Raw genomic sequence first — 12,464 nt, forward strand, 5'->3', positions numbered from 1 at the left:
CTCTCCTAAGTAGAGCATGTTTCTGGCCAGGTAGAATTGGGTGAGAAATGAGCAGCTTATTAGTTACAAGATACTGAGCTACTTTTCAGTTCTTGTAAAGAGCATAAATTACTTGACTGTTTCAATTCTTATCTATCTACATCTATCTACCTACCTACCTATCATCTATATAAAAGCTTAAGTGACCATTATGACCAAAGGACTGGATGATCAGACTTCTGGGTGGTAGCTATGATGCGCACTGACCATCAGGGGGCAGACTCTCAATGCAGGAGCTACCTCCTATTAGTGCACTCCCACAGCCAACCTCCTGTGGGTAGCAGACCTCCCACAGTCCCTTCCCCTGGCTGGCCCTGATTGGGACTGGGCGAGATGGCCCCAATTGGCCAGGAGGGAACCTACCCATGCACAATGTCGTGTTCTGGGCCAGCCTGATCACCCCCTATCCACTCCCCTGCCAGCCTAATTGATGCCTAACTGCTCCCCTGCCAGTCTGTTTGCCCCTAAGTGCCCTCTCCTGCAGGCCTGGGTTCCCCCCAACTGCCCTCCCCTGCAGGCCCGGTTGCCCCCAACTTTCCTCCTCTGCTGGCCTGGTTACCCCTAACTGCCCTCCCCTGCAGGTTTAATCACCCCTAACTACCCTCTCTTGCAGGCCTGGTCCCTCCCAACTGCCTTCCCCTGCTGGTCATCTTGTGTCCACATGGGGGCAGCCATCTTGTGTGTTGCAGTGATGGTCAATCTGCATATTACTCTTTAATTAGATAGGATAGAGGCCTGGTTCACGGGTGGGGGCCAGCTGGTTTGCCCTGAAGGGTGTCCCGGATCAGGGTGGGGGTTTTCTTAGAGTGTGGGGCGGCCTGGGCGATGGGCCTGTGGTGGTTTGCAGGCTGGCTGTGCTCCCTGGAGACCCAAGCAGAGGCCCTGGTATCTGGGATTTAATTATCTTCTACAATTGAAACTTTGTAGCCTGGAGTGGAGCCCAGCTTCCTGCTCGATCTGTGGGGATAGCCATTTCTGTTGGGATTTATTTATCTTCTATAATTGAAACTGTGTAGCCTTGAGTGGAGGCCTGGGCCCGCCAGGGTATCTGGAAAGCTTGGCTTCCTCCATCGCCAGGGAAACCTAAACCTCTCTCCTGCTCATTCTGTGGCTGCAGCCATATTGGTTGGGGTTATTTTGGATACTCGCTCCTGATTGGCTGATGGACGTGGCTGGTGGTTTAGCAGAGGTATGGTCAATTTGAATATTACTCATTTATTAGATAGGATCATTGGCTTTCAGACCTCACTTTTGTAATAGCAGTATTCCCATAGGTGTCCTCCTATCTTATATTCCGTGTTTCCCCGAAAATAAGACATCCTCCGAAAATAAGACCTAGCGCATGGAAAGATAAGACATCTCCTGAAGCTGAAACCAGTTTGGCTCAGTGGTAGAGCGTCGGTCTGCGGACTGAAATGTCCCAGGTTCGATTCTGGTCAAGGGCATGTACATTGGTTGCAGGTGGTCGATGTTTCTAGCTCTCTATCCCTCTCTCCTCCTCTCTGTGAAAAATCAATAAAATAAAATAAAAATAAAAAAAAATAAAGGACATCCCCTGAAAATAAGACCTAGCGCAACTTTGGGAGAAAAAATTAATATAAGATACTGTTTTATTTTTGGGGAAACGGTAAAAAAGCTAATATGCATGCCATGATGCCCTCACACCATCAAAATCCATTACCAGGAGGCTGCATGCGTGTGGAGACCCAGAGGCGGGTCCCGGTGTTTCTGGCTCTGCAAAGCAAGGCCAGGGGTACTCCACGCCTCCCGCTCCGGTGCCAGGGCAGGGGGATCTCACCGGACTTGAGGCTGTGTTTCCTACCTAGTGGGGCTTGATGGGGTGGGGCCAGCCGGGTCTTGACATTACCCAATAGGGGTGGAGCCAGCTTGATACTTCTGTTATAATGAAAAGGCAAATAGCAATATTAAAATATTTCCTCTAATTAATTCACTTCTAAAGTGCATGGATTTTGTGCACTGGGCCACTAGTATAATGGAAGCTTAACCCTTTGCACGCCGAACCATTCTGGACATTGGCTACCAGCTACTCGACGCTACTTTGTGGCGGACACGTGCGTTGAATTAACCCAATTCCCCGTAATCACTAATAAACTGCAATGTCCCCCCGGAGAGGGGACATCCGAGTGATATGCTAGAATTCCGATGTCCCCTGAGAGGGGACAGCGGAGTGCAAAGGGTTAATATGCAAATTGATCATCTGGTGGAATGACCTGTGGAACATCTGGTTACTATGACGTGCACTGACCATCAGGGGGCAGACACTCAATGCAGGAGCTGCTCCTAGCCCACAGGTCCCAGGCCAGCCAAGGCGAGTGCCAGCGGGGAGAGGGAGGCGACTGGCAGTGGCAAGGGGCAGGGCCAGCGAACAGGTGGTGCCAGGCCGGCCAAGGCGGGTGCCAGTGGTGGCCTCCCAATCACCCCGCCAGTCGCCCCACAGATCGGACCTGATTACTGGCCAGTCCTAGGGACTCTACCAGTGCACAAATTTTGAGCACCGGGCTTCTACTATAAGATATTTGTTTGGTTTTTCTATTTCTGAAACTGATAATGAACACAAAGGGTCTGAGGCTCCCTGTCTCTTCTAGAACCAAATTAAGCAGAGATAGGGTTGAGTCATGTATGAATATTTATTCCAATAGTTTGGGGAGAGCAGTCGGTCACTTGTAAATTCTGTTCTGACCCCCATCACCAGTGGGCTGATTGTATTTGGAAGAGGAAAAAGATAACTACCGGTACATGCAGCTTGGAGCAGCAAGTGTAACAGGGAAAGGGAGGGTCTGGTCTGCAGTCCAGCCTTCAAAGTCTGATAACAAGGTGGCTAATCTTCTGCAAACAGCTCAGCTGTTCCTGAGGCAAACTCCCAGAGTGGGTCCAGGTCCGGGTACAGCAACCAAATTAAAGCATGTCCTGTGCTTTGTTCTCAAAACGTACTTTTCTGAGAAATGGACCCCTGGAGGCCCCTGGTCTTTCTACAGCCTTTTTTCTCCTCCAGTTTCCCAGGGTCTGTAAGAAAATCTCTCCTGTGTAGTTAGTAAGGTGGACAATCATTAAACACTGTGGCTTTGTTCTTATTACATGCTCATCTCCCTATCACCCCACTCTCCATTAGTGTGGTCATCTCATATCTATGAAATTAGTTTTATAAGGAATGTGTCTTGCTGCTGAAGTTATTATTCTTGGCTTATATTTTCTCCTTACGGATTTTGGCTTAGAACCCTTTCAGGGAAAAGGGTTGTTGGTTCTCTTCTGTAACTGCTTCCTGCTGATATGGAGTGGAGTCCTGAAGTCCTCCCTGTCTGACAAAAGAAAGGAGGGAGCCAAAAAGTGGAAAGCAGTTTTAAGTAAATCCTATGGACTGTCCATGTTGGCTCTATTCTTTTTTTTCCTTATTTTTTTTATTGAATTATTATCTGTGTACATATCTTACCATTGACACCCCCCCCCCATACATACTCTCCCTCCCCAGAGTTTTGTGTCCATTGGTTGTACTTATATGCATGTATACAAGTCCTTCTGTTGATCTATTATTTCCCCCAGATCTCCCTACCCTCCCCCCTATAATTTGACAGTCTGCTTGTTGCTTTACTGTCTCTATCTATCTTTTGGTTCATCAGTTTGTAATGTTCTTTATTATCCATAAATGAATGAGGTCATGTGGTATTTCTCTTTCATTGACTGGCTTATTTCACTCAGCATAATGTTCTCCAATTTCATCCAGGTTGCTGCAAATGATGAGAATTCCTTTTTTTTTTTTTTTTTTTTATGGCAGCATAGTATTCAGTTGTGTAGCTGTACCATAGTTTTTTGATCCAATCATCCGCTGATGGGCACCTAGGCTGTTTCCAAATTCTAGCTATTGTAGATTGTGCTGCTATGAACATAGGGGTGCATATATCCTTTCTGATTGGTATTTCTAGTTTCTTGGGATATAATTCTAGGAGTGGGATTACTGGGTCAAATGGGAGTTCCATTTTCAGTTTTTTGAGGAAATTTGCACCAGTCTGCATTCCCACCAGCAGTGCACGAGGGTTCCTTTTTCTCCGCAACCTTGCCAACACTTGTCGTTTGTTGATTTGTTGATGTTGGCCATCTGACAGGTGTGAGATGGTACTGCATTGTTGTTTTGATTATGTTGGCTCTATTCTTATTCTATGCCCTTCCCCATCAAAATTCATTTAAACCATAAATTTTGTAGAGCAGTCCCTGAAAGTACAATTCAGTACTGTTTTATTTCAGTTTAATTAAATTTTTGTCATTAGAATTTAGGTATTGCTCTTTGGTGAAGCTAATGGTTGTTTTTGATGATACTGTAATTGAAATTTCTTTAGTCTCGAATTTAAGTTTCCATTACAAGGGATATACCACATTTTTTACCCTGTCATTAGTTGATGACATTGGGGTGGTTTTACTTTTTGGCTGTTATGAGTTATATTGTTAAAACCCCCACACATGTTTTTGGGTAGACATGTTTTCATTTCTTTGGGGCATATAATACGTAGGAGTGAAATTTCTGGATCATAGTGTATCTCTGTGTTTAACTTTATCAGAATTGCTAAGCAATTTAACTGTTTTCCATGAACTTTCAAAGCTGCTCCTCCATGTTACATTCCAACCAACAGTGTATCAGAGTTATAATTTCTCTACATCCTCATTAACACTTAACTGACTTTTTGATTACTGTGTAATAGCCATTCCCATGGGTGTGAAGTGGTGTACTATGATTTTGATTTGTCATTCCATGATGGTTTAAAATGTTAAATGTTGTGCTTATTGGGTATTTGCATATCTTGTTTGGAAAACTGTCTATTCAGTGCCTTTGCCCATTTAAAAAATTTATTTATTTGTTTATTTATTTAAAGTACATTTAATTGATTTTCTAAAGAGAGGAAGGGGGAGAGATAAGGAGTTAGAAACATCGATGAGAGAGAATCATCTATCAACTGCCTCCTGCACACCCCCTACTGGGGATGTGCCCGCAACCAAGGTACATGCCCTTGATCAGAATCAAACTTGGGACCTTTCCATCCACAGGCCGACTATCCACTGAGCCAAACCGGTTTCAGCTGCCTTTGCCCATTTAAAAATTATTTAGGAATAAGAATTTCTTTATATGTTCTATATACCAGTGTTTAGCCAGGTATGATTTGCAAACATGTTCTGTCATTCTGTGAGTTGCCTTTCTTTTCTCCCATTGGAGGTTTTTATTTCACTTTCTTGGTGCGATCACTTGATTGGCCTAGGCCTCCCCCTACCAGGCAATCGATAAGGGGGACCTCCAAATCTGTTGCCCTGCAAAGGGAGGCCTCGCCTACCCATCATAGCGTCGCCAGCGTGGCCACCGGCAGGAGGCAGCTGATGAATGTTTCTCTCTCTTCTTTCCCTAAAATCAATAGATACATTTTTCTAAAAAGTTTCTCTGTAGGTGAAAATGCTAGATTATTTTACCCTAAAGTAACATTTAGATCTTCTTTGTTTTCATTTAAGTGCCAAGGATGACATTGATCTTGATGCCTTGGCTGCAGAGATAGAAGGAGCTGGTGCTGCCAAGGAACAGGAGCCACAAAAGTCTAAGGGGAAGAAGAAGAAAGAGAAAAAAAGGCAAGACTTTGAGTAAGTATATTTCAAATATATTAGCTTCTCATTAGCTCTGGTACAAGATTTACTTATTAAGCTAATTCCTTGCCTCAAATATATTTTAATCTTTTCTAGTGAAGATGATATCCTGAAAGAACTGGAAGAGTTGTCTTGGGAGGCTCAAGGCATCAAAGCTGACAGAGAAACCGCTGCAACGAAGGTAAAGGATGGTGGTTAGCCAGCCTTGCTTCCTAGTGCCTGTCTAGGGAGCTCTTTTAGGACAGATAAAATATTCTATAAATTCTGATGCCAATAGGGGGAAAGCAAGTTTTAGGAAAGAAATAATGTCTCTTAGAACCTTTTACAGATAGAAAGATGCTCTACTTAAGATCTAAAGATATTTTGGGATATGTTGCCTGTTTATAAAGTTAATATGTTTGGAGATAGAACATTTCCTGTCTCCACCTTCAATTTCTTACATTGGTTTTTTTTTTTTTTCAACATTTGAATTTGGAGAGGCTTCAGAACAATGGGAAAGTGATAGGTATTTCTTCTTATTTCCACCCCCTCTTAAACTTGTGTGCCATTTGAAGAAGTTAGTAAATGTGGATTGTGATTATTGCTGGCTTTGGAGCACCTGGATTCTGACATTGGCTGTGAGTTTGAGATGTGCCTGAGGCCTACGCTAGCTTTTATTACTTAGTTGAGGTTTATATCCTTATAAAAAAGGCTATTTTGAAATTATTTGCGAATTTTTTTCATGTGTTTTAATGAAGTATGTGACTGAGGAGTTTCAATGATTTATTTTAAAACAAAATATAACTGTTAATATTTCTAACGATGGAAATTTTTTAGCCAACAGAAAATAATGAAGAAGAATCAATCTCAAAACAAGATAAAAAAAAGAAAGGACAGAAAGGCAAAAAAAGTTTTGATGATAATGATAGTGACGAATTGGAAGATAAGGATTCAAAATCAAAAAAGACTGCAAAACCCAAAGTGGAAATGTACTCTGGGAGTGATAATGATGATGATGATGATTTAAAAAAACTTTCTAAAAAAGCTAAAGGGAAAGCTCAAAAATCAAATAAGAAGTGGGATGGGTCAGAAGAGGATGAGGATAACAGTAAGAAAATTAAAGAGCGTCCCAGAGTAAATTCTTCCGGGGAAAGTGGTGATGATTCAGATGAATTTTTGCAGTCTAGAAAAGGACAGAAAAAAAATCAGAAAAATAAGCCAGGTCCTACTGTAGAGAGTGGGAATGAAGATGAAGACTCCTTCAAAATTAAGACAGTGGCCCAAAAGAAGGCAGAAAAGAAAGAGCGAGAGAGAAAAAAACGGGATGAAGAAAAGGCAAAACTACGGAAGCTGAAAGAAAAGGAAGAGTTAGAAACTGGAAAAAAGGATCAGAGTAAACAAAAAGAGCCTCAGAAGAAATCTGAAGAGGAAAGTGGAAAATCCAAGGTGACTCCTGATACGGGAACTGCCCCTGCCTCTGATGAGAAGGGAGAGATGCCCACAGCCACCGAAGGTTGGTAAGATTATTGCAGAAAGGGCAAAAGGCTTGGGTTCCTATTTAATCTGTGGTTTGATCATTATACCCCGAAGTCATTTTCTTATTTGTGGTTATAAAGAGGATTAATTATAAGAAAGTCTTTAAAAAACTATACCTATATACTCTTTGAATTGATGTTGATATAATACAAATTGTCTTTCAAGTGGTTTGTACACAGACTAGGATTTTTATAGAATTTCACTGTGATAAACAATTTTTTGTTGTTGTTAAAGAGTGGAAGTTGCCTAATGAAAATTTATTCTTTCCTGATGATAACTCAGTGTCAGATGATAACTGAATTCTTTCCTGTTTTTAAATTTCTTTATAAAAGTTTTTATTAACTTAAAAGAGAGAGAAAGGAGAGAGAGAGAGAGAACATGAAACAGAGAGAAACATCGATTAGCTACCTCCTGCTGTCCCTTACTGGGGATAGAGCCCACAACCCAATTGAAATTGTCACCTTTTGGTGCATGGGACGAGGCTCAACCAACTGAGCTAACCAGGCCAGGGCTCTTTGCTGTTTTTAAAAATCCAATTCAGCCTGTGAATAGAAAAGGAAAACATGCTGAAATCAGTTAACATCTTTAAAGCCGGTGTTTCCCAAACTTTTGACAGATGTGTACCCCTTCTATAATTTCTGTAACGCTGAGTACCCCTCGTACTCATGAGAACGGATAATATAATTAGGCACAGCTAAGCACGGTGCAGTGCATATCCCCACCAAACTCTTCCTGTACCCCTGGGAGTACGCGTTCCACACTTTGGGAAACACTGTTAGCCACTTTTTGGTACCATAACTAATTAACAAAAAATAAGCTTTATAGTTTTCTTCTCTTAATCAAAATAAAAATAGTTACAGATAAAATAATTCACATAGCTTTAGACTAGTAAGACTTTTAATGGAAAAATTGACATAAGTTTTTAACCACTTGAAATAATATCTGGACATATTTAAAGAGAAAAACCATAAAAGTAGCTTTATAATCTTCAGCTTTCTAAGCATAATACTGTAGTAGACTTTTTAAAATATAATTACCTATATTTTTGTATTTTGTCCTTCTTATATTTTAAGATTGGCTTCATTCATATTCCCATCTTACAGAAGCAACATTAGCTAAGAATTAAGGCAGGAATTCAGACACTATGTATTAAGAGCTATATTAGATATAGCATATCTTCTTTTTTTAAATATAGAATTTTTACAAAGAGAGGAAGGGAGAGGGATTGAGAGTCAGAAACATTGATGAGAGAAATATCAATCATGAGAGAAATATCAATTGGCTGCCTCCTGCACACCCCCTTCTTGGGATGTGCCTGCAACTAAGGTACATGCCCTTGATTAGAACCAACCCGGACCCTCCAGTCTGCAGGCAGACGCTCTACCCACTGAGCCACACCGGTCAGGGCGATAACAGCATATCTTCTCTCTGCTGACAAGATCTTGCTCTCTTCTTGCTTCTCTAAAAATCAATGGAAAAAAATATCTCAGGTAAGGATTTAACCAAATACACACACTCACACACACACACACCAACAATTAATTAGAAAAGAATATTAGAAATACATTGAGAAAAATCCAGAAATATTCAAAAACTAGTTGGAGGAGAGGGGCCTCTCAGCCTAACCTGCACCCTCTCTAATCTGGGACCCCTTGGGGGATGTCTGACTGCTTGTTTAGGCCGGATCCCGGGGTTTGGGCCTAAACCAGCAGTTGGACATGCCTGTCACAATCTTGGGCCACTGGCTTCTACTCAACTGCTTGCCTACCTGGTCTCCCGCAACTACTACCCCAGCTGGCCTAATCGCCTCCAACTGCCCCACCCCTGCCCCCCACACCAGCTTGTTGGCCCTTAACTGCTCCCTCCCCCGCTTCTGCCTGCCTGGTTATCCCCAACTGCCCCTTCATGCTGGCCTGGTCGCCCCTCAGGGCCCCCCTCCAGCCTGGTTGCCTCACACAGCCTGCTGTTCAGTCCTTTGGTCGTCACTATCATTATCATCAAAACTTTTTTTGCCTTTCTGTCCTTCTCTCAGGACAACTCAGAGCAGCACCAGCGCTGCAGGCTTCTAAGGAGGCTAGCTTGGTGATTCTATGGTGTTCTAGGTGCTCAGGTTCTCCTGTGCTCTTCTGGTTACCATTCTGGGGTTTGCTCCTCATTGCCTTAGGAAGCTTTAAAACAACAACGTTTTGTCTATTCTCTTTTGGTAGATGACAATGAAGGAGACAAAAAGAAGAAAGACAAGAAGAAAAAGAAAGTAGAAAAGGAAGACAAAGAGAAGGAGAAGAAAAAAGGACCGAGCAAAGCCACAGTTAAAGCTATGCAAGAGGCTCTGGCTAAGCTTAAAGAAGAAGAAGAGAGACAGAAGCGAGAAGAGGAAGAACGCATAAAACGGCTTGAAGAGTTGGAAGCCAAGCGTAAAGAAGAGGTATGTTTTCATACAGTGGCTGACATTGACATTGCGTTTAACTTAAAAATCTCTTCTCAATGAAATATTTCTAACCCTCTGAATCTATTGTCCAGATTTAAATAATAAGATGGTAGAATTTTCTGTACCTCTTTATTTTCTGAGGTACAGACAGGTGTTGCTTATGTATCATTGCCAAGACATAGTCTATTTTCATGAATAATCATTATGTATGCCCTGGCTGGTGTGGCTCTATCCACTGAAGGGTCACTGGTTCGTTTCCTGGTCACGGACACCTGCTGGCAGGCTTGTTTCCTGGCCTTGGGTGGGAACATGCAGAAGGCCACCAATCTATGCTTCTCTCTCTAATCGATATTTCTCTCTCTCTCTGTCTCTCCCCTTCCCTTCTACTTATGCTAAAAATCAGTGGAAAAAAATATCCTTGGGTGAGGATTAGCAGAAAAAAAATTATGTACAACATTTAAAATATTTTCATTTGGAATCTCATAACAAACTTTGCATGTATCTCAAAAGCTTTGTTTGAAGTTTGGGATTTTTACATTTAAATTTTATAATTGATTAAGCTACTACAATTTTTGTCTGATATACTTTTATAGGAAAGATTGGAACAAGAGAAAAGAGAAAGAAAAAAGCAAAAAGAAAAAGAAAGAAAAGAACGCTTGAAAAAAGAAGGGAAACTTTTAACTAAAGCTCAGAGAGAAGCCAGAGCCAGAGCTGAAGCTACCCTTAAACTTCTACAAGCTCAGGGTAAGTATTATTTTTAATTAATGGGAAGGGTCTAGATGCTTCTCTCATGTAGTTGTATCTTTATCTTTATAATGGTCAAAATGAAAATTCATTTGTACTAGAACAAGTCCTATGGAAATGCTGTGAAAAAGTCCAATAATGATAGGTGATATAATTCCCTTATTTAGGGAGATGACTTCTAAACTATGTTAAAATTTTATGTGTAAATGATAGTGTGTGTATAAAAACATGGTTATTTTTTTGTCCCCCAAAATAAATGAAAATAGAGAATATAGTTAAATGAGTCCTCATTTACCCATCACTCAGTTTAAACAATGATCATTAAATACCATTTTTGTTTTGTCCTCCACCACTTTTTCCCCCCTGTAATATTTTAAAGTAAATTTCAGATATCATATTATTTTAGTATGTATCTCTAACAAGTAAGGACATTTTACTTTTTATTTTTTGCAGAGAGGAAGAGAGAGGATAGAGAGAAACATTGATGAGAGAGTGTCATTGATAAGCTGCCTCTTGCATACCCCCTACTGGGTATATGCCCTTGACCAGAATTGAACCTAGGACCTTTCAGTCCTCAGGCAAACACTCTATCCACTGAGCTAAACCGGTTTTGACCATTTTACTTTTTAACATGAGTAGAGTATATCTTCTAACAAAATTCTTTGATAGCATCTGATTTTCTGTCCATTTAAAATTTTTCACCATTTGTCTCCAAATGCCTTTTATAATTAATTAAAAAAAAAAAATCAGGATCCAGATGAAAGCCATAAAACAAGCTTTAAAACATTTGAAAGAATTAAAGCAAACACAATAAAAAATGAAACATAATTAAACTCTCTGGCTGGTGTGCACAGTGGTTAGAGCATTGGTCTATACATTGAAGGGTCGTGCGTTTGAATCCTGATCCAAGGAACATACCTGGGTTACAGGTTTGATTCACACCCTGATTGGGGCAAGTGCAGGTGTCTGTCAGCCAATCGACGTGTCTCTCATATTGATATCTCTCTTCTCCCTCCCCCCCCTTTTCTGGCTTTTTCCCTTTCCCTCTCTAAAAATCAATGGAAAAAAATATCTCAGGTAAGGATTTAACCAAATACACACACTCACACACACACACCAACAATTAATTAGAAAAGAATATTAGAAATACATTGAGAAAAATCCAGAAATATTCAAAAACTAGTTGGAGGAGAGGGGCCTCTCAGCCTAACCTGCACCCTCTCTAATCTGGGACCCCTTGGGGGATGTCTGACTGCTTGTTTAGGCCGGATCCCGGGGTTTGGGCCTAAACCAGCAGTTGGACATGCCTGTCGTCTCTCACTAACCTCCCTGCCAGCTTGGTCATAGGTGGCCATCTTTGTAAGGGCATGAGGTTTAATTTGCATATTAACTCTTTATTATATAGGATTAAGCAACACATTTTATTTATTTAATATATTTTATTGATTTTTTTTTACAGAGAGGAAGAGAGAGGGATAGAGAGTCAGAAACATCAATGAGAGAGAAACATCGATCAGCTGCCTCTTGCACGCCCCTCACTGGGGATGTGCCCACAACCAAGGTACATGCCCTTGACCGGAATCGAACCCAGGACCCTTCAGTCCGCAGGCCAGTGCTCTATCCACCGAGCCAAACCGGTTAGGGCCAGCATACTTCTTATTGATCCATGAGTCCAAGAAGAAGTCTCATTGAGAATTAGAAAGTAACTTAAAAAGATAGAGCACAACAAAATCTGGAAGATGTGTCTAACGCAATTTTTAGAGGGAAATTTATAGCATTAAAATGCTTCTTTAGTAAAAGAAGAAAGATTGCACATCAATAACCTGTTTCCCATCCTACAAACCAAAAATTAGAAGAGCAAAGTAAGCAGAAATAATGTAATGGCGGGAAAAAAGAATCAATAAACCCTGTCTGCTCTGTGGCGGAGGCGGTAGTCCCTGCCTCTCCGCACCTCCACCTCAGCCTATCTCCTGGCCCGTGGCGTTGGCAGGAAGGGGGGCGGTAGTTGTAGATGCCAGACCCTGCCTCACAAGAAGTCCCCAAGTGTTCACAGTCTCACTGTTTAGGGAAAGTTTATGCTAGAAAACTGAAGGCAGTTAATAGG

At 41.4% G+C, this 12,464-nt stretch overlaps 1 protein-coding gene across 4 annotated transcripts in view; it reads left to right on the plus strand.

Moving 5' to 3' along the window:
- The window catches only part of EIF5B (eukaryotic translation initiation factor 5B), a 48,375-nt gene that overhangs the window by 3,038 nt on the left and 32,873 nt on the right, over nt 1-12,464 (plus strand). For all 4 annotated transcript variants that reach the window (XM_036454059.2, XM_036454060.2, XM_036454057.1 and 1 more), the window contains exons 2-6: nt 5,545-5,670; nt 5,770-5,854; nt 6,490-7,165; nt 9,396-9,613; nt 10,210-10,360. In XM_036454059.2, coding sequence (XP_036309952.1) covers nt 5,545-5,670; nt 5,770-5,854; nt 6,490-7,165; nt 9,396-9,613; nt 10,210-10,360 — 1,256 coding nt within the window. The remainder of the gene's footprint in view (nt 1-5,544; nt 5,671-5,769; nt 5,855-6,489; nt 7,166-9,395; nt 9,614-10,209; nt 10,361-12,464) is intronic.

Source organism: Pipistrellus kuhlii, unplaced genomic scaffold, assembly GCF_014108245.1.
Source record: "Pipistrellus kuhlii isolate mPipKuh1 unplaced genomic scaffold, mPipKuh1.p scaffold_m20_p_27, whole genome shotgun sequence".
In the NCBI taxonomy this organism is placed as follows: domain Eukaryota; kingdom Metazoa; phylum Chordata; class Mammalia; order Chiroptera; family Vespertilionidae; genus Pipistrellus; species Pipistrellus kuhlii.